Raw genomic sequence first — 26881 nt, forward strand, 5'->3', positions numbered from 1 at the left:
TATCCAGGTAGACTGTTGGTGTGCTGTTCTCTGTTGCTCCCATTTAAAAACTATGACCCTATAGTCTACACACAAGAAAGATAGACTACAACAACCTCAATCAACAACTGTAGTCTATTTGGGATGTCTGAAATGTGATGAACTTGAAGTATGTGGTGTGATGGACTATCAGTATAATTCCTCTCCTTTCACTATGCCTGTCTCCTTTTTAATGATTTATTTTACCAGGCAGGTCAATTAAGCACAAATTAATATTTACAATGACGGGTGGTCTCCAATGACAGCCTCTCCCCTCTCCAGCTCTTGTCCTGTTGTCACCCCCTGCTCCAGCATGGACCTTGGAGTGACCCATCGTCAACGCCACAACCCTGTTGACAGCATCTGTCGTAAGCTGCAGACCATCCAGCGGCACGACCGTGAGGTTAACCCCTCCTCGCCCTTCCAGATCCCAAAATTCACTTCCAGCAGTTACGACAGCCCCCAGTCCGGCTTGCACCGCAACCTGGAAGTTATCATGAAGAAGCGCGAGAGGGAGGGGCTGTTAACCCCCAAGGGTTCACCCCAGCTTCCCAGGAGCTCCCACTGTCCCAACTCCACCCCTATCAACCCCACCATGAACCCCCCAACCCCAGTCAATTCTACTTTCACAATCACCAGTAATCCCGGGGAGTGGAGGGGGGTAGGGGTGGGGTTAGGAGGGCAGAGGATCTGCTCCATCCCAGCTGTCCAGACTGGAGACACGGTTTTTAGCTTCTCTCACGGTCCCCAGTTTACTCAGCCTGAGGAAGGGACAGGGTCTGCCGGCAGTGAGAGGCACAGGACCCCATCTCTGTCCCAAACTCACACACCTGCACACAGCCTGCTGTCCTATAACCTCTGCTCTTCGGACGCCACTGCCAACCTGCTGCAGAGTGAGCTGCCTTACCCAGCCCTGGTTGTCAAGAGACTATCCATGGGAGATGGTAAGGGGAATACACACACTCACCGTGGGGTTACGAAAGCACTGCTCAGTTCTCAGTGGACAATGATATCAATGGTAGATTATTGATCACAGCATTCCTCAGGCCTCTCACACACTCCTTTCCATTCGCCATCTCTTATGTCACACACACATTATGTACATTTTATTATCTTGCCTCAAGGAAATTTATGCAACTGACAGAGCAATCGTGTTTCTTGGCCGCTAATGTCTGTTGATGAATTGGCGATTGGCCAGTGTAGTTACAGAACGTGTGTGTGTGTGTATAGGAGCCATGTCCCCTGAGAACCAAAAGGAGATGATTGCTGAGGTCAGTCTGATCTGCGAAGAGGATTTACTAGACACCATTTTCCACGCTTGTGACACCCAGCGCAGAGGTACGCACTCATTCACATACAGTACTGAACTCTCAAAGTATCAAATATATATTGAACACAGAAATACACTGGGAATATCAAATCTGGCTCATTGTGAAGTACACACTCTTCTATCCAGACTCACAGTATCGAACACACACAGTAGGAGGCACAATCTCATACACACACTCACTGTGATAATGTTTTGTAAAAAAGGCAGTCAATAATTTGCTCCACTGGGGTGTAGGCAAGTCTGCTTTCTTTTCTTTGTTTCTGAAGCAGTCAATGATGTGGTACAAGTGCTCTAGATTCCCTGTGGGTGGTCCTCTTTACAGTCCTGTTTTGTTTACTGAAAGCTGTTACTGAAGAACCTCAGGAGGAGGAAGGAGATTGCTATGATGCCCGGGCCTTGGGAGGTCCCTTACCATGCTAGTCAACAGACTGACCACAGTAACCCAGTAAATTACTCTGGTAAAGACAGTAACCTGGCCCCCTCCTGCTCCTTCAGGTAAGGTGTACGTGTCTTGTATCGTGGACTACCTGCGCCACACCACCAGCCGTGATTCTGAGGACAGTGGGCTGGAGGACCTGTGTAATATGCTGGACCCGGAGCACAAAGACGTCTCCATAGACCTGGACACCTACCACGCCATCATGAAGGAGTGGATAGATGACTGCAGAAAGAATGAGTACTGGAGCGGCTTTCTGTGTCCCCCAAATGGCACTCTTCCCTTTTTTTATAGTGCACTACTTTTAACCAGGGCTCTGGTCAAACGCAGTGCACTACATAGCAGTGCCTGTCATCTTGTCCCACGTTTTCCTGTAGAGGGCGCTGTGTTCTAATTCATGTGTTCTGTTGCAAGGGCAAATGGATACCAATTTTTGCAGCCAAATATTCTTATCAAAGAGCTTGTCTGTTAGATAAGCTTTCGTCACTTTTTTAGTGTGGTAACCGATACATTAACCTCTGTATTCCTGGCTGTGTGTGTAAGTAAGCCTGGGATATTGTGACTGTGTAATGTCATGTTTCTGGGTGTCTGTCTCCTTGTCTTCACGACAACTACAGGGACGACACACCAGAGGTCCTGACTCAAGAGTCTGTCAGACTCCGAGACAACCTGTCAGGTGAGTGTTGACACAGACATATAGTCTGTCAGACTCCGTGTCAACCTGTCAGGTGAGTGTTGACACAGACATATAGTCTGTCAGACTCCGTGTCAACCTGTCAGGTGAGTGTTGACACAGACATATAGTCTGTCAGACTCCGTGTCAACCTGTCAGGTGAGTTGACACAGACATATAGTCTGTCAGACTCCGAGACAACCTGTCAGGTGAGTTGACACAGACATATAGTCTGTCAGACTCCGTGTCAACCTGTCAGGTGAGTTGACACATACATATAGTCTGTCAGACTCCGAGACAACCTGTCAGGTGAGTTGACACAGACATATAGTCTGTCAGACTCCGTGTCAACCTGTCAGGTGAGTTGACACAGACATATAGTCTGTCAGATTCCGAGACAACCTGTCAGGTGAGTTGACACAGACATATACAGTTGAAGTCGGAAGTTTACATACACTTAGGTTGGAGTCATTAAAACTCATTTTTCAACCACGCCACAAAACTTTAGTTTTGGCAAGTCGGTTAGGACATCTGCTTTGTGCATGACACAAGTCATTTTTCCAATTGTTATTTACAGACAGATTATTTCACTTATAATTAAGTGTATCACAATTCCAGTGGGTCAGAAGTTTACATATGCTAAGTTGACTGTGCCTTTAAACAGCTTGGATGGAAAATTTCAGAAAATGTCATGCCTTTAGAAGCTTCTGATAGGCTTATTGACTTAATTTGAGTCATTTGGAGATGTACCTGTGGATGTATTTCAAGGCCGACCTTCAAACTCAGTGCCTATTTGCTTAACATCATGGGAAATCAAAAGAAATCAGCCAAGACCTCAGAAAAAATATTGTAGACCTCCACAAGTCTGGTTCATCCTTGGGAGCAATTTCCAAATTCCTGAAGGTACCACGTTCATCTGTAAAAACAATAGTACGCAAGTATTAACAGCATAGGACCACGCAGCCGTCATACCGCTCAGGAAGGAGACGTGTTCTGTCTCCTAGAGATGAACGTACTTTACGAAAAGTGCAAATCAATCCCAGAACAACAGCAAAGGACCTTGTGAAGATGCTGGAGGAAACAGGTACAAAAGTATCTATATCCACAGTAAAACGAGTCCTATATCGACGTAACCTGAAAGGCTGCTCAGAAAGGAAGAAGCCACTGTTCCAAAACCGCCATTAAAAAGCCAGAATACGGTTTGCAACTGCACATGGGGACAAAGATCATACTTTTTGGAGAAATGCCTTTGGTCTTATTAAACAAAAATAGAACTGTTTGGCTATAATGACCATTATGTTTGGAGGAAAAAGGTGGATGCTTGCAAGCTGAAAAACACCATCCCAACCGTGAAGCACGGTGGTGGCAGCATCATGTTGTGTGGGTGCCTTGCTGAAGGAGGGACTGGTGCACTTCACAAAATGGATGGCGTCATGAGGATGGACAATTAAGTGGATATATTGAAGCAACATCTCAAGACATCAGTCAGGAAGTTAAAGCTTGGTCGCAAATGGGTCTGGAGTGGCCATCACAAAGCCCTGATCTCAATCCTATAGAACATTTGGACAGAACTGAAAAAGCATGTGCCAGCAAGGAGGCTTACAAACCTGACTCAGATACACCAGCTCTGTCAGGAGGAATCGGCCAAAATTCACCCAACGTATTGTGGGAAGCTTGTGGAAGGCTACCTGAAATGTTTGACCCAAGTTAGACAATTTAAAGGCAATGCTACCAAATACTAATTGAGTGCATGTAAACTTCTGACCCACTGGGAATGTGATGAAAGAAATACAGTGGGGCAAAAAAGTATTTAGTCAGCCATCAATTGTGCAAGTTCTCCCACTTAAAAAGATGAGGCCTGTAATTTTCATCATAGGTACACTTCAACTATGACAGACAAAATGAGAAAAAAAAAGTTTCAGGTCTATGAGAGCCAGAAATCTTGCTTGTTTTTAGGTGACCAAATACTTATTTTCCACCATAACTTGCAAATAAATTCATTAAAAATCCTACAATGTGATTTTTCTGGATTTTCTTTTCTCCATTTTGTCTGTCATAGTTGAAGTGTACCTATGATGAACATTACAGGCCTCTCATCTTTTTAAGTTGGAGAACTTGCACAATTGGTGGCTGACTAAATACTTTTTTGCCCCACTGTAAAAGCTGAAATAAATAATTCTCTCTACTATTATTCTGACATTTCACATTCTTAAAATTAAGTGATGATCCTAACTCACCTAAAACGGAATTTTTACTAGGATTAAATGTCAGGAATTGTGAAAAACTGAGTTTAAATGTATTTGGCCAAGTGGTATGTAAACTTCCGACTTCAACTGTAGTCTGTCAGACTCCGAGACAACCTGTCAGGTGAGTTGACACAGACATCAGAGGACTAATCAGAGAAACGGATGAATGTTCTGAGGCTCAAAGTTTTTCCAGTTGTGGATTTTCTCTTGTACGATGTCTCCAAGTAGCCATGTTGCCCTCTCTCCATCTCTCTCTCTGTTCTCCATCTAAGAGAACGTCTTCTTCTGTCTCATTATTTTATCAAATCGATGTATTTTCTCCCTCGTTCTCTAAACATAGATAATTTCTCTCCTTCTCTCACTCATCCCTCTCTGTCTTCTCTCCGTTAGCTAAGAGGTCTGTCCTGCTGAACATGACCTCAGGCAGTCTGGAGGCATTCGGAGGGGAGTTGTCACGAGCAGATCTGTAAGTAACGTTCGGGTGTGCGTGCGTGACACTGTCCAATTTCTACATGTGACTAACCGTGTTTTTACCCTGTTGTGTGTGTTCCTCCCCAGTGAGACGTCAGACCTGGTGTTCTGTGTGTCCGACCTGCAGTTCAGTAACCAGAAGCTTCAGCAGGAGGTGAGGAAGCTGAAGCAGAGCGTGGAGACCATGGAGGACCATAACCAGAAACTAGCAGAGGAGAACGAGGAGCTCAAGTCACAGGCCAGACTGTAAAGATTGTACACACACACACACCCCAACAGATGCAGACACACACACATGCTGTCACACATGCACTTACTTTTTAAAATGCCTATCTTCCTATTCAATTCTCCTTAATTGAACCTCCTATTAGGCCTCACACACACACATACACACATCCCCAATTATAATGTCCCTCTCCCCCCTGTAGAGGCCAGCAGCTGGCCCAGAAGGAGAAGATGTTGAAGGATGAGGTGGAGGAGATGAAGATGAGTCTGAGCTGTACAGAGGAGGGCAGAGCCAGGGCCTCGGCTCAGAGCAAACATATGGTATATATACACACACCATCTCCACTGTCATGCTATTCAACCATCGACACTGAACAAAACGCAACATGCAACAATTTCAAAGATTTTACCGATACAGTTCATATAAGGAAGTCAGTCGATTTTAAATAAATTCATTAGGCCCTAATCTATGGAGTTCATATGACTGGGAATACAGATATGCATCTGTTGGTCACAGATACCTTAAAGAAAAGGTCGGGGGCGTGGATCAGAAAACCAGTCGGTATCTAGTGTGCCACCATTAATGCGGTGAACGCATCTCCTTCGCATAGAGTTGATCAGGCTGTTGATTGTGAAATGTTGTCCCACTCTTCAATGGCTGTGCGAAGTTGCTGGATATTGGCGGGAACTGGAGCACGCTGTTGTATACGTCGATCCAGAAGATCCCAAACTTGCTCAATGGGTGACATGTCTGAGTATGCAGGACATAGAAGAACTGGGACATTTTCAGCTTCCCGGAATTGTGTCCATGTCCTTGCGACATGGGGCCGTGCATTATGTTGAAACATGAGGTGATGGCGGCTGATGAGTGACATGACAATGAGCATCAGGATCTCGTCACTGTGTCCCTGTACATTCAAATTGCCATCGATAAAATGCAATTGTCTTCGTTGTCCATAGTTTACAGTATGTCTGCCCATAGCATGATCCCATCTCCTCCATGGGGCCCTCTGTTCACAATGTTGACGTCAGCAAACACCTCGCCCACACAACGCCATACTGTCTGCCATCTGCCCGGTACAGTTGAAACGGGGATTAATCCGTGAAGAGCACATTTCTCCAGCGTTCCAGTGGTCATCAAAAAGGTGAGAATTTGTCCACTGAAGTTGGTTACGGCACCGAACTGCAGTCGGGTCAACACCCTGGTGAGGACTACAAGCTGTCCGATGAGCTTCCCTGAAAAGGTTTGTGCAGACATTCTTCGGTTGTGCAAACCCACAGTTTCATTAGCTGTCTGTGTTTTTGGTCTCAGATGATCCCGCAGGTGAAAAATACCGGATGTGGAGGTCCTGAGCTGGCATTGTTACACGTGGTCTGTGGTTGAGGCCGGTTGGACGTACTGCCAAATTCTCTAAGACGGCGGCGGCTTATGGTAGAGGAATTAACTTTCAATTCTCTGGCAAAAGCTCTGGTGGACATTCCTGCAGTCAGCATGCTAGTTGCATGCACTCTCACCTTGACACATCTGTGGCATTGTGTTGTGACAAAACTGCACATTTTAGTGGCCTTTTATTGTCCCCAGCACAAGGTGCACCTATGTAATAGCATGCTGTTTAATCATCTTCTTGATATGCCACACCTGTCAGCTGGGCAGATTATCATGGCAATGGAGAAATGCTCACTAATAGGGATGTAAACAATTTTGAGAGAAATACATGGGAATGGAATATTTTATGGGATCTTTTATTTTAGCTCATAAAACATGGGACCAACACTTTATATTATATTTTTGTTCAGTGTATATTGAAAACAGGTGCTTCCACACAGGTGTGGTTCCTAATGCCCCCATTCACAAGGCACGAGTGGTCACTGAATGGTTTGATGAGAATGAAAACGATTTTAACCATATGTCACGGCAGGTAGCCTAGTGGTTACCTTTGAAGAAGGTGAACATTGAAGAAGGGTGTCGCATCCCTCCAACAGATTCTACAAGTGTCTGTCACACTATGCCAAGGTGCACTGAAGCTGGCTCGTTTGGCGGTTACCTGTATGCAACTATACAATGTCCAGAGCCGTATACTAACCCAACATCTCCCCAACAGGAGAGAGAGAACCAGAGTCTGATTGCAAAGATAAGCTGTCTTCAGGATGAGGTACTGTACTGGATACCTTTCTCTCTGCGCACAGAACCCCTTTCGGCAAGATCTACATTGATCCTGGGTCATTTCATTACTTTATCATGTATTTAATCAGAGGCATCTAGAAGGTGCTTCCATGTGGTTGTCATTCCTTTAATGAGAAATGGATTTGGTGGCAAGTCATCAGGAGTGTGCTTTCCGACCAATCGGTGTCATGGATCAGTGAAGTGCCTACTAGGGCGACACAACAACAAAGCAGCAGGACTACCTGCTTCCCCTGGGAACTTCCCCTCTGCTGTTTTCCCAGGATCAGGGACAGTGTTTCCCAACCCTGGTCCTCGAGTACCTCCAACGGTACACAGTTTCGTTGTAGCCCTTGACAAACACACCCCATTCAACTAATTGTGGGCTTGACGATTAGTTGACAAGATGACTCCGATGTGTCACAATATAGATGTGTACTGTTGGGAGTACTGGAGGACCAGGGTTGGGAAACACCGATTTAGGAAATGCCATTCTATAGCTATCTAGTCTTATGTACCTTATCCGCTGTTAGGTGACATGGTAGGGTAAAATAATCCATCTCTTTTGGGTAGAATTACTCATCTCTCCCTCCTCCTACCCCCCTCTACCTTTTGGACTAGAACATCAAGGTCACCATGGAGATGGATGACCTCCAGAAGAGGATGATTGAACTGTGTGACCTAAACGCTGAGCTGCAGGTGGGTACACATAACTGTTGTGTGTCTGCAGTGAATAAGCTATTGTACCGTCGAGGGAATAAGCCATTCAAGGTAGGCAACTGGAAAGTGGTTTCCTGGAAACAGATTAAGGCTAGTTCTCGACAACAACAACAAAAATCACTTTCAATTAAGGTTCTCCGTTTTGAATGCTTCTTAGCAATCTGTTTCTGGTCAACTGCACCTAGAAGTAAAATAAAGGCTGTGTTAATGTTTTGCCTTTCATGGTCTTCTGAAAAGGCCTGGAGTGCAGTGCTATGGACCTACGTAACTGGCCTTTTAGGATCAAAGTGATCCCAACGCCAGCTTCTGATTGGTCTGTCTGTGTCCTGGATGAGTGCCAGCGGTGTCATGGTGGAGTGTCTGTTCTCTCATCCACAGGTCCAAAACCATTCCTTCGATGCGGTCGTGAGTGAAAAGGAAGCCCTCATACTCCAGGTCAGTATCATCTGAATAAAAAAACAAATATTTTCTTTCTAGTACTTTTGTTCAGTATCTGTTCAGTAATGAATAAAGCTGTATCATTATTGTAGCCGTGCTGTCCCCTACATTCGCCATGGTAACACGGCTGTACAAAGCGAAAGTTGCATTGTAGATTGGGTCCTGAGATCAGTAATAACCCAGGCTTCAGGGCATGGAAGCCTTCTGATCTTAACATTTTTTTGATCTGTTCATTCGTACATTCAGAACGTTTCCCGAGACATTGTCCTGGGGGAAATATGATATTGTTGTTGATAAAATCAAGAATATTGCTGTCGTGTTGTCGCCCCTCTACAGAAGTGCAGACAGATTGAGGAGCTGAAGGGTGCCGTGGTGGAGTACTCGTCGGTCACAGAGGTGAGGAGGCTGTCTGGAAATCATTACCCTATCCCAAATCTCCCCTTAGCCGCTACTCCCATGCACCAGATCATAAAGGAGTGGATGGATACAAGCGACAACACTGTAACCCACTGCTCTGAACTGCCGACCAGAGAGCTCTGCAAAAGTCTTTGTCAGGCCTCCCGAGTGGCGCAGTCGTCTAAGTAGCTGTGCCACTAGAGATTAGAGATTGTGGGTTTGAGTCCAGGCTCTGTGGCAGCTGGGCCGCAACAGGGAGACCAATGGGGTGGTGCACAATTAGCCCAGCATAGTCTGGGTTAGGGGAGGGTTTGACCGGAAGGGATGTCCTTGTCCCATCGCACACTAGCGACTCCTCCTGTGGCGAGCTGGACGCAGTGCATGCTGACATGGTTGCCAGGTGCACAGTGTTTCCTCCGACACATGGATGCTTCTGGGTTAAGTGGGCATTGCGTCAAGAAGCAGTGCAGCTTGGTTGGGTTGTGTTTCGGAGGACGCATGGCTCTCGACCTTCACAACAACCAATTGGATACCACGAAATTGGGGTGAAAAGGGGCTATTAAAAGTATTTCTGTCTCTCTCTGAGCAGAGCACTATGATTATTCATGCCTTTCTGTCTATCTGTCAGCTGCAGTGAATATGTATTAGCTGCAGCAGTAGTGTTGTTATCTAACCGTGTTTGATGTCTGTTGTTGTCTCTGACAGCTGTTGAGAGCAGACAAGACCAAGCTGGAGAGACAGATGCACATGATGCAGCCAGACTTGGCAGTGTAAGTACACTGTACTAGAGATGGCGCCTTGGACTATTCTAGTAGCAGGATTGGGGAATGATGTGTTTTCTCTCTGTTGTTGTCCTTTTGTCTTCGTATTTTGTTCTGTTCGGTTTGCTCTCTCTCTCTCTCTGCCAATGAAGCAGTCTTTTCTCTGTGGAGTGGAATGACGATCTTTTTCTCCTCCTTTCTCATTCTGTCTCTTTGCATTCTCGCTCCCTCTATCTCCCTCTTGCAGTGCAGGTCTCTCCCTGTCGGTGGCGTACAGGTTGAACCAGAGCACTTCAGGATCCCTGCAGACAGAACTGGCCCTTGCTCAAACACCTCCGGAGGTCAGTTAAATATATCCCCTCGTTCCATGTTTGCGGCCTGTGAGTTGAACACCCGCGCTCTCTGTTTGAGTACGCTCACACCTTCGAGGACCAACCCCACTGTATTCACCCAAAACATCAGCTCCAGGGACCCTATTAGGCTGTAGTATACTGACACCGTCAGCCTATCCCCTTCAGGGTTAATGACCAAGTCGTGTTGTTTTATTTCCAGGGTGCGGAGTGTGTGTCGCCGCTGAGCTTTGCATCTGCGCTAGATGAGACTCTGGACAGGGAGGTGTTACTGCTCCTGCAGGGCCCCACACCTGACCAGATGTCCCTGGAGTTCAAGAGCCTCGTCAACAAACTGGTACTCTATACAGTAGATACAGCAGACATTGTCCCAATTGTACACTATAGATACAGCAGTCCTGATAATTCATTAGATATCTTCAGCCCTTACTGTCCTAATTATGCACTCGATACACTATGCAGGGACTGGTATCTAACCAGCACATTTTAAAAGCAGTGTGCATGGAGAAAATGACTTTGTGTGCGTCTATGATGTCATTGTTCTTTGACTATGCGGTGTAGATACATTACTAATTTTCTTCCATAGCAGACTAAATTTGATTAATACTTAAAGTAGTTATGCCTGAAACACATGTTTTTCTGTTTGTTTTCAGAAGAGAGATTTTAAGGACGAGGGCCTCTCCGTCTTGTCAACACTCAGAGGACTCATACACCACTATGGAGGACCAGGGGCTAGTAACGACCCCAGACTGCAGGTGAGGGGCATCCGCACCCACCCACACACTATCTTGATCTCTCTCTCTCTCTCTCTCTCTCTCTCTCTCGTGCATTCGCACACACACACACACTAGAGAGCCATTAGAGTGGGTGTATCAACCCGCTATCTAGCCCGGTGGTAGAGGAGGATGTTACTGAGTCACTCTGTACCAGAGAACTCTCCATATTCTCCTGTGTGTGTAGGTGTTTGTCTGTGCGTAGGCATGCCGGGGGTCAAATATGTGTGCCAAAGCGGAGGTTGGTGTTTCTCTAGGTTCAGAGATGCAAGAGAAGAAAGCAAATCCATTTTGGTTTTCCATCATATTGCTTTTCACTTATCCTGTTCTTTCAGATCAGTGCAGAATGCAGATACAGGAAATGAGACAAGGAAAAGAGCAATTAGGCTATTGAGATGCACCCTACTGAGTTCAATGTAGGGAGGAGTTTGAGCTGAATAGGACTCTCTCTGCTCGTAGTTTTTATAGGATTACATAATATGGCCATTCTCTCTCGCTGTCTTCTCTCCAGAGATCTCTAATCTACAATGTTATATAACTATCTCTTGCCCATCAATGCCTATTAATGCTGTGCGGCTTAGTGTGCTGTAGCGTAAATGCAGTCTCTCAACACACACACACACACATGCGCACGCTCTCCCCCCTCTTCCTGCTCTTTCGTTCTGTCTTTGTCACCTCCCTCTGCCCCCCTGTCTCTCTTTTTCATTCCCCCTCTCTCCCTCCCTGTCACTCTCTTCACTCCCTTTTCTCTCTCCAATCTGCATTCGTCAGACACGTCCACAGTAAACATTCTTCATGGTTAAAGAGTGAGTGCAGTAGTGTCACTGACTGTGACTAAGAGATGGACACACTTTACTGTATGTCTAGTACTGCTGGATAGACTATCGGTCTAACTGCCGGAGACCCAGCAGCTCCAGAAAGAGGCCGACTCCCTGCCCTTTCTCCCCCCCCCCAGGCGGTGCAGTCTGAGCTGGATCAGAGGAGGTCGGAGTGGGGCCTCAGCCTGGAGCAGTTGGACCAGTACACCGACTCCCTGGAGAAAGAACTGATCAAGATGGCCAGCAACATAAGGAGGTCCCGCACTGAGATACTACACCTGTCAGTCAGGTGAGTGGGGGTTGAGTGTGTGTGTGTGTGTGCCTGTTGGAAGTGAGGGTCAAGAGGAACTGGTGCTGCTCTTCTCTCACTGGTCAAGTAGGTTTTGCGGGTCTTGTATAAGAGAGGGTTTACACTGTGGAGGGAGGGGCTGTCATTGTCTAAGATACTACCCTGTGGCAGGAGGGATCTAGGGAGGAATCTGGTCATATTTGTCTGCTTCTCTGTGCTTTGGGTCTGTCTGGGTGACCTCTAACCTGTCTAAGTAGTGGTTGGGTCCTGGCCCAGTATGGCTCTCTGTCTGTAACTGCCACGTGGGCCCGTTCCACACAGCCGCCCTGCTCTGGAGGATAAAAGGGGGAGGGGGGGCCGTTATCAGGCCAGGCTGTGGGAACGTTGTCTAGGATAGCCAGCTGTGCACAGGCCCTCTAAACTACTCTGGACTACTCTTGGACTGGGTGTTAGGAGGTGTCCGATACTGGGAGTTAGGGGCTCTCCAGAGCTCCTGCCATCCTCGTACAGGCTGGGCAACAGCAGCATGGGACACTGCATGGGCCTGCGGATTGGGTACAGTATGTTATGTTATGGACCCTTCACTACGCTGTCAATGGGCTGGGTGAGAGTGATGAATCTGTTAATTTGCTTTGTAGTCACTGGATGCATGATTGCCGTGGTTTCAGAAGTATTTGTGGCTAGTGACCATTTTATTGTTGACTTTAGGGTAGACTGATGGGGGGGGGGTGTTGCTTCACGTGTCTGTGTGAATATGTGTGTAATTTACGTGGGTCCGTCCATGCAGGGTTCAGGAGCAGGAGAATCAGAAGCAGCAGCTGCGTGAAGAGTTGGACCAGCTAAATACCCCGGGGGACAGCAGGGAGGCCAGCTGCCAGACCCCCGACGAGGACCCACAGGTAGGAGGGAGAGGGAGGGATACAGAGATGGAGGGAGGGACGAGGTAGACAGGACAGCAGTGAGGCTAGCTGTAAAACCCCTGACCCTGATGATCCACTGGTAGGACGAATTGAGAGATGGGGCGACATGGGGGAAGAGGTGGTGTCCCCTGTGCGCCACAGATGACATGTAGCTTTTGAATGTCTAGAATATATTGTTGTAGGAAGATAGGAAAAAGTGAGCTTTTCACTCAACTTGTCTGCGAGAAAGATGCCGGGTATAGTGGATATTGGGCTACTGTTGGGACACAGGCATTGAGAGCCATGGAACATAGCAGAGAATAGAACTCTGATTCAGATGGTGAATAGTTGTGTAACTTTGGAGTACGTTTTCCATCCAGATGGAGAGGCTGTTTAATAGAGACGCTGAAGGATGGAGTGGGAGGCTGTGTGGACACTTTGCACACTTTCTGATCAGGAAAAAATATTCTGTGTTCATCGCTCCTATTCTGTGATGTTATTTTGTGAGTGCCTTTATTGTCTATCGCCCATAGGCACAGGTCTAAGATCAGTTTACCATCACATGCTCTTTGGTGTCTCGGCAGAGTTACTGGAAAACCTTTGACAACTTCTGATGTGAAAAATGCTTTAGAAATAGATTGATTGATCTTACATCAATTACCTGAACAGGTTTTAATTCAGCTTATTTACTTTCTCAGGCTGGGGAGGACCTGGACTGGGACGAGGAGTTTGTCCTCCAAGACTTCCTGAAGAACGAGGGGGTGGAGACGTACAGGGACTTCAAGAGTCAGGAGACGGGCCCGACGGACGGGAGGACGGACGAGGACAGACTGACGGAGAGAGGGGATCAGCCTGGAGAGGGGGAGGAGGAGGTGGGGGAGAGGTGGACCGTGGTGGGGGGAGAGGGACAGGAGGGGGGACTGAGGGGGATCTCCCTTCTCTCTCCTCTCTCGGAAAAAAGTGAACCCGACCAGGCGGAGGGAGAGGATCTGAGAGGTGAGTAGGATTCCACGGATTAGTAATGATCATGATATCGTATTATAACTCCATATTGGGCTGTATTTTTAGTGAGTTTACAGGAGTTCCTGTAAGGTATTTTTCTATGGTTCTGGGCTACTGAGCCGGGTGAAACACTGGGTAAACCAGGGGTTAGTGAGTCCATCAGAAGCCTGTGTGGATTACCCCTGTAATCCCTGGAGTCACAGAGCACTCAGCCACCCTTGAAGAATCAGGCCCAGACACCCACCCAGCCCTCTGGGGTTTGTGGCAAGGACAGCCATAGATGGCCAGGGTCTCCTGATAGGGACCTGTGTGTGTCCTGGTTAAAAGCCCCTTGACAGCCCAGCCTGGTGTGTGTGTGTAGCTGTTCGCTGGCAAGTCTTCTAGGCCCCAGCCTTCTATGGCCGGGTGTTAAAGACATCCAAACCTAGTGGAAGTGTTCAGTAATCCCCAGTGGTCTCCCTGCATCACTGGCTGCCAGAATCCAAAGAATGTGGTTATTACTGCCTCTAAACCCACTCTAACACAGACAGGGAGTTTAATGGTCTAATATTATGGTCCAATATGGTCGTGGGTGGGGCTTAGTTTGACCTTGCCAGTGACCCCAGCTGAATATCACAGAGATGATTGATCAACTTGAACTAATTAGCTTTTCTTCTTCCTTCCTGTCTCTCTCTCTCTCTACCCCCCCCCCCCCCCTCTGCCTTTTTCTCTCAAGCCACAGTGTCAACAGACAGTGACCAGTGGGTGAACAGTCTATCCCCACAGGTAGATGCCAGTCTTTAAAACCTATTACTGTGGATGTACTCTTACTGTGTCAGTGTGCTTTAAAGCGATTCTCTGGATTAGTTTGGTGGTTATCCACTCCAGACTTAAAAGACTGAACTATATAACCATATCAAAAAAGGCACGTTTTTGAGGGGTTGCTCTCGTCGTGCGTTTTGTGAACGGAACACAGCTCTGTCGCTGTTAAGGTTTGACTGGTGGTTGTTTTTCATTATAAAAAGAATGGGTGTTCATTTGAGTAGAACCCCACCTTGGAACATTGCTTTGAATGGGGATGTAGATCTACGTAGTCGTCGGAGTGCATGTGACCATATGTGATGACGATGACAGTTTTAAGAGGCCACTTCTTCCTTTGGTGCTGGTGGGCAGGAAAAGGGGAAACTGTCATAAGCCCCGTTCAAGTGCTTTGAACATGCATCCTTCCCTCACCTCTTCCTTGAATGAATCACCTATCTATCCTGGTCACTTAGGTTTTGTGTAGCTTTTTCCAGTCCTCTCATGTCTGATCAGTGACCACTCCAAGGAAGGAACACAGGAAGGAAGCATTTTAAGAGTATTGGAACAGGAGCAGAAGTGTTAACCACACCTCTGTGAGTAGACAACAGGACATGGACCAATCTAGGCTGGAACACACTCTTTCCTTCCACCTTCCTCTCTCATACTTTTTTACTTTCCTCCCACTTGACAAAGCTCATACAACCTTGCTTTTATTTGATGACCAAATGGACTTATTTGCGAATGTCACTAGTTCTAGATAGACACGACAGAATGGCTCATCTTCTGAAGTCAAGCTTTCTTACTTAATCGGATCGATAGGGAATGGACAGGGACTCACACGGACACAGAGGTGATATAAGAGGTTGTTTTTTTAATGCTTTGTTGTTGGGTAAGCAAAGGCATTGTTGCTTGCCAGTCTATCGCTACATCCTTTCACATTAACTGAATGGACAGGTGGCTGTCATGTATTGATGCTCGTCTGTTTATCATATTCATAATCTTTTTTCTTATCTGTATGTGTTGTGCCTTAGGGTGCCAAACTACCAGAATGCTTTGGGCCTGAGGACACCCACCAGCAGGCTGTTGACACCGAGGAGCATCCACTCCCTCCCTCCCACTCTTCTTTATTGGGTAAGACCAACTCTGTCTCCATCACGCCCGCTCTTCCTCCCCTCTGATCAGTCTTTCTCTCTCTGCTCCATGCAATCCCTGACTCACTCTAGCCTGCAACGACAGCAAATGAGTTTCTCTTCAGGCATTCAGTTGGATGGCCCTCTCCAATGCCATTTCACTTATGACTCCTACTCACCCTTTTGTCCAGATACAATGAGCCCTGACACCATAGTGCCTCTTCTTCAAGACACACCTCAGCCTGGCTCACCAGAACATGACAGGACTGTCACTGCTGGGAACAGTCCACCCCCCAGGCTGGCTGAGATGGTATCTCCCAGCTGCACTTACCCTGTGATGGATGAGACCATTTTACTGACTGGAAGGTGAGAACAGAGCTCTCAGTGGCTTTTACAGTACAGTTGTAGTTTCAGTGTGTTTGAGTGCACTGTAGCACGCTTCTCTTCCTCTGGACACATTTGCCAGTCAAATTAGTGTTTTCCAAGCTGTGAGGAGGGAAATGTTGGCTGTGTAATTGGGCCCCTTTAGCGATACTTTGCATACCCACGATGCACCTGTAATCGGGGCTGGGGCAGTTACCGCTCTCATAAGTTGGTTCAGTCACAGTCAGTGAAACCAGCTGCTTCCTACTATCTGAGAGGGGGAGAGAAACACCCACCAAAACACAATTTCTCTGGTTGGGCTCCAAGCGACACTGATTTTTCACCTTTCTCTCTGGGTCAGCCCCCAGCAGACAGATGGCAGTGAAAGAGGAAAAGGAGGAGAGGACAACATCACCTCAACCAATATGAGTGACGCGCAGGTCAGTACAATACACAGAAAGTATTTTACGGATGGGAAAACTTCATTGACAGTCACAGCCACTGTGACACCATCTCTCTCTCCTCTTGACTTCCCCTTTTCTATCGCTTGCTCTTTCCCTCTCTCTGTCTTTTACTCTCTCTGTTCATTGGTGTTGTGGATGGGATGGAGGGGTATGGACAGGGGCTGAGGGCTGTGCCCAGAGAGGAAGGGGTTAGGGTGGAGGAGGACCATGGTCCCTAACTCCTGTGTGAGTTTTCTGCCCCAATTGCTTCACTACACCACTGCACTGTACACTCTGCCAAAAGAGGCAAGTATGGCTTATTTGGTTCCTAGCTCCAGATTGTGCACATATGTTATGTCTGTGTAATAATGTAGTCTTTATCTTTACGTGTATACCATTGTGTAGTCTACTGTAAACCTTTCTCTATATTTTCTGAGACTGTTTGTGTTTGGTTATTTCAGTCTTGTTACAGGGGTTAGCTGTGATTCAATCCGCAGAGACAGGCATGCTATTTCTGTTATTCCAGTCTCCTGCTCTGTGTAGGCACAGCGGAGTGGCACTCCTGTGAGAAATGTTTCTAGGGGGAGCCAACAAATTTCTTCCAATCGAGTTGAGAGTGCAAGTTTCTTCTGTCTGTGGTGTGGGTAGCGCTGGATCTGTCAGTTTGGTAGACTGGAGAGTAGTGAGAGAGCAGGTAGCCTAGCAGTTAGAGCTGGATCTGTCTGTCAGTTTGGTAGACTGGAGAGTAGTGAGAGAACAGGTAGCCTAGCGGTTAGAGCATTGGGCCAGGAACCGAAAGGTTGCTAGTTTGAATCCCTGAGCCAGGTGAAAAATCTGTCTGTGCCATTGAGCAAGGCAGTGAACCCTAATTGCTGAAGGGTAGCCATTGATGCCTGACCTTGACCCAACTCTCTGAGTGTGTCTTGGGGAGAAAAACACAGGAGAAATAAGCACCCACCTTATTATTATTATGTATCTCTTTGTAAGCTAGTAATCAACAGTTTGACTTATGTGAGTTTTTAAAACTCAGTTAACAACAGTAACCAGGATCCCAGGACTGTCTCACTCTTCACATTTCCAGAAATTAAAATATGACAAGAACCAGGAAATGACAATATTTTCCCCCAATGTCGAACTAACGCAATTCCACAAAATATACATGTGCAGCATCAGATTGGCAAAAAATAAAATAGCACATTATCAAAGCAGGTTGTTGCATGGAAGCCGAACATGTTTACTAAACACAAAGTCGCCATCAATTCAAGTCACGCACATAATTGACACTGCCAGACTGCACACAGTGAACGGAATGCCGTTTAGTTATCATCAGAGGTTTCATTATTAAAGCATGTCTCATAAGAGTCAAAATACCGTTTTAACATTTCCCCGGCTTCTCTGCGCTGTCTCATATTGCTGCCCATATGAGAGCTTCGGTAGAGAACGTGTGATCAGCAAATGGTATGAGAGTAGATATGGGATTTTTTTTATTTTTAACAATTGGTTCCCGTTACCTTAAGATACCTTACATTTTTCTCTGTTATTCGTGAGCTGACCTGCTATCTGTGTAATCATCAACTCGATTTAGCCAAATAGGAGATATTATGTCATTCGTTGGAGGTTATCTAGCAAGCTTAGCAACTTTGGTCATTTCACTTTTGTTTGACTGCCGTTACAATGTCTGTATGATTCGCAAACTGAAGAGTGCGCTCTGTGTTGACAGCCTAGGCCTCGCCTACTACTGAAATATGCTGAATGAATTGAGGAACATAACGCTCGGGATGTATGAGCGGCCTGTTTCGCAATTCACAAAAATGTAATTGGCGAACAAAGTTACTCTATCATTGCTAAATATCAATTTCACTTGGTGTGAAATCTTTACATAGGCTAGTGGCGCAATGACTATCCCTGGCAACTGACTTTTGTGGTATTTCCTGGGACTGTCGTGGTTGAACACACTTAAAGCTTTATAATCCCTGTATGAACACTTCATGACACATAGTAACATCAGCTTTGGCAGTTATTCAGTGGCAGGAAACGAAGACTGGTGTTATTGCCCAAATCTGCTTGACTTCAACACCGTGTTTGCTTAAGCAATGTCGGGGACTGGTTGTTGCATGAATCAATTGGTCTTTGGTTGTCCCGTGTCCTCCCTTCTGAATAACCGTTTTCTTTATAAACATGCGTTGTGTAGAGTTTAACAGCAGGGATCCAGATCCCTTTTATCTGTTTTGCAGTGAGATTTGAGGTTGGTTTTATAGTGTCATTCTCCTCTTGATTGTTATGCACAGTTCCATTTACCTTTTTTTTAACCAATCAGCATTCAGGATTAGACCCATCAGTTGTATAATAGCCCTGCGCTCAAGTGTCCAGCTTTATATAGTCAGTGACTTCCACTCTTACGTAGCTGAAGTGTGTGCTGTATTCCACCGCCCCCACTACTTACTGCCCTGCCAGTGTAAATGCGTTGTCCACACTTACTCTGTCCAACACTCATACTCGCAGCCCCCGACACACATACACACACACCGCACACTCCGCTGCAGGGCTCTCCACCAACCAGCACATTATGTAAGAAATTAGCATTCTCCATTCCATCCTTGTATATTCACTGTACCAAGCAGAGATAACATTCTGATGCCATGGGACAGGTACGGTATGCAATTGTGCGCGTGTTTCTCTTTTTAATCTGACAAATGGTGCTGAAAGTATGTTACAAGGCCACCTGCATTCATCTCTCACCTCTCTCGCTCTTTCTCAGAAGCTAACCCAGGACAAGCTGGCTGAGAGAGTGTTAGCAGAGGACAGGTGAGTGTTTGTTTGTGTGTGTGTGTGTGTGTGTGTGTATACATGGTTGTGTACTTTTCTCCGACATATGCTGTCTGTGTGCTGAGATGTATTTTTTGTTAGGTTAATGTTGGCTTTGTTTGGAATTGTTTAGAACATTACTCTTGCTTTTAGTTTCAATAGAGGCACACGGTAGTGATGAGGGCAAGTTGTGCAATTGTTTTGGCATGGTGGAATTGCTGCAGCGCTCGTGTGTGTGTGTGTGTTCCAGCACCAGCCTGTTACCAGTACTAGAGGAGGAGGAGGGCATACAGGAGTCAGTGGTGCAGGTGCCGACAGTGGAGGTGGACTTGGCAGGTAGGAGGAAATAGAAGAGCTCTATGGCCTCCTGCCAACATCGTGTGTGAGGGAGAGTGTGTGTGTGTGTACCACTCCTTTCACTGTCTCTACAGGGACAGTCAATCTGGCAGAGGACGTAGGCTCTCAGACCATGGATGGACTGAATGTTGCACCCACTGACCCATCACAGGGTCCAAGGGATGCTACGACGCCTGACCCCTCAGGAGCCAAAATTGACTCCCTGGTTCTCAGGAGCAAGTTCAAGAAGGAACTGGTGAGCTGTCTATGTAATGATATATGGCGCCCTGTCTCAAATAGCACCCTAATCCCTAGTGCACTACAAGGGGTTCTGATCAAAATTAGTGCACAAATCATTTGAGATGAGAGCTCTGTGATAGTGAGAACTTTGCATAAATAGTATCATGACCTTGTGACTTATTGAGAAAATGTTGTCTTTCCTGCCTTGTGTGGGAGTGAACATTCTTTCACTTTAGTCAACTCTGTGCTTATCTACACAGGGAAGCACTTCACAGCGCTCGGGCAGAATGAATGACAGTCCTACAGTGTACCTAGCTAGATCTGTATAATGTGACAATTGGTTCTTGGATACAGTCTGTTAGATCATTAGAATCGTGTGTGTCTGAGGCGGAGGATAAGAGCGAGAACTGGGAAGTGTGTGTGTGTACGGAGTGTGTAACGTTCACCACAATCATCCAGGAGCTGTCTCACAGTATGGATGTCATCGAGGAAGGAAAGGTACAAGAGGACCTGAGTGAAACCAGTGTTACCACAGAGAAGGACAGTGAGTTAACCCCAGATACCTCAGCTGATAACGTTCCTAATATTTTGATGATTGTGTAAGTCCAATTACTGACTTAAGTAAAAATTCAATTGTCACATTGTGTGGTCGACTTATAGTTTTTCTAATCTCTCTCTTTCTATTGTAAAACAGAGATCAATAGCCAGACAAAATGTTTGGATGTTTTAAACCATGAACCTCTTTCTCTTGCTCTCTCTACATTTCTCTGTGTCCCATACCAGTCGAAACCTCTGTTTCTGAGGACTCAACCGTAGGTGACAGAAGCAGGTAGGCTACTCAACAATACAGTACAATACCTCATATTTTAGAGATGCATTGCAAGATAATAATATAAATGCTCTCAGGTACTGACACTCATAGCTTTGTTTTCTAGTGACAGATAATGTGTTACTCTCTGTTTTCCTCATTGCAGCCTGTCCCCTAACGACAAGGAGATTGAGGTAGTGGTAAGCTTTCCAACATTTTCTTTCTCTTGACTATCTCTCTGTATGCACCATCGTAGAGCTAAGGCTGTGTTGTTGTCTACCTGTCAGACGGAGTTCCAGCGCCTGTCCCTGGGCTTTAAGTGTGACCTGTTCACCCTGGAGAAGAGGCTGAGGCTGGAGGAGCGGTCACGGGACCTGGCCGAGGAGAACGTCCGGAGGGAGGTGTCCAGTTGCCAGGGACTACTACAGGTAAGAAGTTTAAGAGAGAGGTGATTATGTGTGAGAGGGAGGGACTGGGGAGAAGGGAGAGGTTGAAGAGGGAGACAAAGGAGTGAGGGTGTCCAAATGTAGCTGTCAGGACCTGCTACAGGTGAGAGGGGTATGCAATTTCCTTTTTTCCCTTCCTGGTGTCTGCTCTTCCCAGGCCCTGGCCCCTCTGTGTGAGGATGATAACCAGTCTATGGAGATCATCCAGAGACTTCAGAAGAACCTGGACATCCTCATCCAGTCCATGACCAGAGTGTCCAGTCGCTCAGAGATGCTGGGCGCCATACACCAGGTACAGTACAATTGAATTGCGTGATTTGTCCTCCTCTTTTGAGGAGTCATCTAGGTAGACGGTGTAGGTCGGCGTCTGTGTGATGTCTCTCTCCCCCTCCAGGAGTCTCGTACAGGCAAGGCAGTAGAGATAATGGTCCAGCATGTAGAGAACCTGAGGAGGATGTACACTAAGGAACACGCTGAGCTCACTGAGCTGAGGGAGAACATGCTGCAGAACGAGAGGTCCTTCGGCTCCCACTCTGGAGTAACACACTCCGGTGAGGGACACACACACACACACACACACACACACACACCTCCTTCTTATGTTTCTTTCTAATACTGAATATGTTTCCTTCAGATGATTTCAGAGGCAAGAAACAATCTGGATCAACTTACTATAAGGTAGGTCAGTTTAGGCTCAGTGTATATGATGTGCTGCTGTTTTAGTCACTGTCTGTACACTGTTTTGTTTCTCTATTCCTCCTTTCCTCAGGCATCAGCCCGACGGGTCAGCATAGCAGCTATCCCCCGATCCGGTGGGGGAGGGGGACCCATGCATTTTGACACGGCCAATAAAGCACAGGACACCACAGAGACGGAGGCGGAGAGACTCACCCGCAGATCTCCCTGGTAGGTAGACTACAGCACTCCGTGGGAGAAATAGGGAGTGGTTGAAGAATATTTCAACACAGTCTTGACCCTGTTTTGCAAAGCAAACACCATTTGGATTTCTGAGGGAGAAATTTCCATCTAGGGGCCTTTTGTTAAAACATGACTTGCGGGCTGTGTAGTCTGTGTCCGGTGTTGTGTGGAATGTGACGTGTGGATTGTGTACGTATGTGGCGCGGTTACAGGAATGTGACGTGTGGATTGTGTGCGTATGTGGCGCGGTTACAGGAATGTGACGTGTGCGTATGTGGCGCGGTTACAGGAATGTGACGTGTGGATTGTGTACGTATGTGGCGCGGTTACAGGAATGTGACGTGTGGATTGTGTGCGTATGTGGCGCGGTTACAGGAATGTGACGTGTGGATTGTGTGCGTATGTGGCGCGGTTACAGGAATGTGACGTGTGCGTATGTGGCGCGGTTACAGGAATGTGACGTGTGGATTGTGTGCGTGTGTGGCGCGGTTACAGGAATGTGACGTGTGGATTGTGTGCGTGTGTGGCGCGGTTACAGGAATGTGACGTGTGGATTGTGTGTGTGGCGCGGTTACAGGAATGTGACGTGTGGATTGTGTGCGTGTGTGGCGCGGTTACAGGAATGTGACGTGTGGATTGTGTGCGTATGTGGCGCGGTTACAGGAATGTGACGTGTGGATTGTGTGCGTATGTGGCGCGGTTACAGGAATGTGACGTGTGGATTGTGTGCGTATGTGGCGCGGTTACAGGAATGTGACATGTGGATTGTGTACGTGTGTGGCGCGGTTACAGGAATGTGACGTGTGGATTGTGTGTGTGTGGCGCGGTTACAGGAATGTGACGTGTGGATTGTGTGCGTATGTGGCGCGGTTACAGGAATGTGACGTGTGGATTGTGTGCGTATGTGGCGCGGTTACAGGAATGTGACGTGTGGATTGTGTGCGTGTGTGGCGCGGTTACAGGAATGTGACGTGTGGATTGTGTGCGTGTGTGGCGCGGTTACAGGAATGTGACGTGTGGATTGTGTGCGTGTGTGGCGCGGTTACAGGAATGTGACGTGTGGATTGTGTGCGTGTGTGGCGCGGTTACAGGAATGTGACGTGTGGATTGTGTGCGTGTGTGGCGCGGTTACAGGAATGTGACGTGTGGATTGTGTGTGTGGCGCGGTTACAGGAATGTGACGTGTGTGGATTACAGGAATGTGCGTGTGTGGCGCGGTTACAGGAATGTGACGTGTGTGGCGCGGTTACAGGAATGTGACGTGTGTGGCGCGGTTATGTGTGTGCGTGTGTGGCGCGGTTACAGGAATGTGACGTGTGCGTGTGTGGCGCGGTTACAGGAATGTGACGTGTGCGTGTGTGGCGCGGTTACAGGAATGTGACGTGTGCGTGTGTGGCGCGGTTACAGGAATGTGACGTGTGGATTGTGTGCGTGTGTGGCGCGGTTACAGGAATGTGACGGGTGGATTGTGTACGTATGTGGCGCAGTTACAGGAATGTGACGTGTGGATTGTGTGCGTATGTGGCGCAGTTACAGGAATGTGGCGTGTGGATTGTGTGCGTGTGTGGCGCGGTTACAGGAATGTGACGTGTGGATTGTGTGCGTGTGGCGCGGTTACAGGAATGTGACGTGTGGATTGTGTGTGTGTGGCGCGGTTACAGGAATGTGACGTGTGGATTGTGTGCGTATGTGGCGCGGTTACAGGAATGTGACGTGTGGTTTGTGTGCGTATGTGGCGCGGTTACAGGAATGTGACGTGTGGATTGTGTGCGTGTGGCGCGGTTACAGGAATGTGACGTGTGGCGCGGTTACAGGAATGTGACGTGTGGATTGTGTACGTGTGTGGCGCGGTTACAGGAATGTGACGTGTGGATTGCGTATGTGTGGCGCGGTTACAGGAATGTGACGTGTGGATTGTGTGCGTATGTGGCGCCGTTACAGGAATGTGACGCGTGCGTATGTGGCGCCGTTACAGGAATGTGACGCGTGCGTATGTGGCGCCGTTACAGGAATGTGACGGGGAAGAGCACGGGGCGTCCTCCTCTAAAGTGCTTTGTTAGCTCCGGGGCTTGGGTTGAGACTGACGAGCCCTCCCTCGCGATGCTGATGAAGGGGTAAGTGCTGATATCGGCTGTGTGTCAGAAGCACACGCGCGTGTCGCACTTGACCTCAACCTGAAAACAAACATTCTGCCTGCTGTGCCCATTTAATTTGCCCAACCATGTACTGTATGCATGTAACAAGTCTGTGGTTAAACGTAGTCAGCAGGAACAATTTGCGTACATAACAAGCGCATGTGGAACATTGATTGCAGAGTATCTGTGTGCTTTTGTGTGCATGCCCTGAGCATGTATGTAACAATGTGGGTCCTTAGGATGTGTTGTGTTAAACAAGTGTGTGTGTGTGTGTGAGACATGCATTACAGAGTGTGTATGTATTTTTGTGTGTGTGTGTGAACCGTGCATGCCCACACCGTCCCACAGGCCTGCCTACGACACAGACTCCCCTTCAGATGAGGAGAGGAGGGAAGTGCCCGTTCAGAGGAAGTCCAGTCTCACTGAGCTGGGCAACAAAATCACCGCCCTGATTATGCCCAACAAGACGTTAGTAGTGAACCAACCGCTAGCTAGTGTTTCGCTTCCATCTACAGCCAGGCAGCACTGCTTTTTACTGCTGCATAGCTGGTTAGGCTTTATAGCTTCTCTGCTGCTCCTGAGGCTTATATGCTTTTCACACCATTGTGCCCACTTGAACCATACTGTACTGTGCTGGCTCAGATAGTTTTTTTTTTTTTCGCCAACTACCGTGGATGCCTAACGAGGCCAGAGCAGTACAGCTCGGCTTAGCTCAGTAGTGTGAAAAGGGTTCTAGATGCTTTAGCCTGGATTCCTGTCTGTTTTCTGCTTCAGCCAACTGCTTGACAAATGTAAAGCTGTTGGTTAAATCACAAGACCATCTGGCTTCCAGGCTGTGCTGCTTTAGGTCTAGGGAGCAGACATCTGGTCCAGATTGACTGAGCAGAAAGACGGGTGTGAACAATATACCTGGTCTTGAGCGAACGCTTTATGAATCTGGTCCTTGGTCTCTGAGCCCGGGCAGTCTCTGGATGTGGGGTTGTGGTGAGGGTTTCGGTTCAGTGTTTCTGCTTCAAACGAACTCTCCTTCAGCTCTAATCTCTTCCATCCATTCCCATCAGGAGAACTGGTGTGTGTGTGTGTGTGCCCTGGGGAGTGTATGTGAGACATGCATCGCTCAACATGCTGCAGTGCTTTAGTGCTGTTTTTCTATTGTCTGTGTACCAGGTGTGTGCTACACAGAGCGCTTTAAAAGTGGTGGTCAGTCCACGCTGCTAACGCCATCCTAACTTAGCCTAGGCACCCGTCTGTTTCTGCATCGCTACATCACTGCTTTGGGAATACGGACAGACGACCAGCTGGCCAAAGCAGACTGACTGTCTCATCCAGACATTAACTTCGCTTCACCTAACCCAGGCTAAATCTTATTTTGGCATCCATTCTAAATATTCTCTTTCCCTCTCTCCCACTCTCTCTCCAGTCCCATCCTGGCAGAGCAGGCCGCAGCAGCCCCAGGTTCAGGCTACTCCTCCCAGCCTGCGTCTGCAGCCAGTGGGTCCCGGGGACTGTGGCTGTGGCTGGCCCTAGTAGTGGTCCTAGCAGGCCTCCTGGCCCTCCTAGCCAGCCTGGTGTTGCAGCCGGCCGTGGACGCAGCGCCCGTGGGGACAGGGGACTCCTGGGTGACCATCCAGCAGCTCTTGTGGCCCTACACAGGGCTGAGGCACAACGGACAGCCACCGGTTTAGAGGGGCTGTGGCCTCAACAGACAGAGATGAACGGGCAGGCATCTGGCTATGGTCAACCCCTGGAAGGTCTTCTGCAACTTGAACCATCACGTGTATTAGACTAGTTAGTGTGTGAAGAAAGAGCACTTGAAGACAGAATCAGTCGGTGTGTTGGTACTGAAGTTTCTGAACACTGACCACCACAGCAAGGGAGATTTCCTATTTGTGCCCGGAGACATTCTGCCGCACCGTTACGGAAGGGAGATTGTAATGTTATCGGCCGTTGTAAATGTGGGCACAATGTTGTCCAATCAAGTCAAGGAGGACACCAGCGTTGGGCTGTCCAATCATGTAATGGACTTCAGCGCATGCTATCCAATCACGTCACACCTTTTTGAGCGTTTGTTGGTCCATCAACATGCTTGCTTATGGACAGTAGATTTATCAGTTTTTGCTTTTTTTTAACACATTTCATAGTAAACTTCTGAATCTATGGCATTTGCGGTTGCCTGAAGAGGCCACCAAGTTGTTGTAGGTGAAATTGTTTTGTTTTTTTAAATTACATTTATGAACCTTGGTAATACACTGCCATTTTTTTATGTTTAATTTATTGTTTGACAGCATTAGACTGTGTGGGGATAGGAATATCTATTATATTGCATCTTTTTGTTATAACCAGCATTTTGTTAAACTCACACATGGTTTTTACTCTACTTCTTTAAGTGCTCACTTGAAATTCATCCACTTTTGTTTGTTCCAAAGAGGGGACTTTACACAATAAAGGAACAGAAATAAACATTGGTTTTA

The 26881-nt window shown here is 47.3% G+C and overlaps 1 protein-coding gene across 1 annotated transcript; it reads left to right on the forward strand.

Moving 5' to 3' along the window:
- The first annotated feature begins 316 nt into the window (after window positions 1-316).
- Window positions 317-26875, forward strand: LOC135515957 (inositol 1,4,5-triphosphate receptor associated 2-like). Its single transcript, XM_064939855.1, is given in 36 exon segments — window positions 317-962; window positions 1249-1356; window positions 1844-2024; window positions 2402-2460; window positions 5094-5169; window positions 5262-5420; window positions 5603-5720; window positions 7502-7552; window positions 8182-8259; window positions 8659-8715; window positions 9055-9114; window positions 9820-9884; window positions 10123-10216; window positions 10428-10562; window positions 10879-10980; window positions 11954-12105; window positions 12893-13004; window positions 13703-14000; window positions 14722-14771; window positions 15818-15920; window positions 15922-16282; window positions 16641-16719; window positions 19481-19527; window positions 19778-19863; window positions 19959-20119; window positions 20563-20647; window positions 20887-20932; window positions 21078-21105; window positions 21199-21339; window positions 21515-21649; window positions 21752-21908; window positions 21992-22035; window positions 22127-22263; window positions 24285-24389; window positions 24759-24878; window positions 25831-26875. Coding segments are annotated over 36 exon segments (4686 nt in total). The 5' UTR covers window positions 317-331; the 3' UTR covers window positions 26096-26875.
- Window positions 26876-26881: the final 6 nt, after the last annotated feature.

This window comes from Oncorhynchus masou, chromosome 27, assembly GCF_036934945.1.
Source record: "Oncorhynchus masou masou isolate Uvic2021 chromosome 27, UVic_Omas_1.1, whole genome shotgun sequence".
NCBI classification, from domain to species: Eukaryota; Metazoa; Chordata; class Actinopteri; order Salmoniformes; family Salmonidae; genus Oncorhynchus; species Oncorhynchus masou.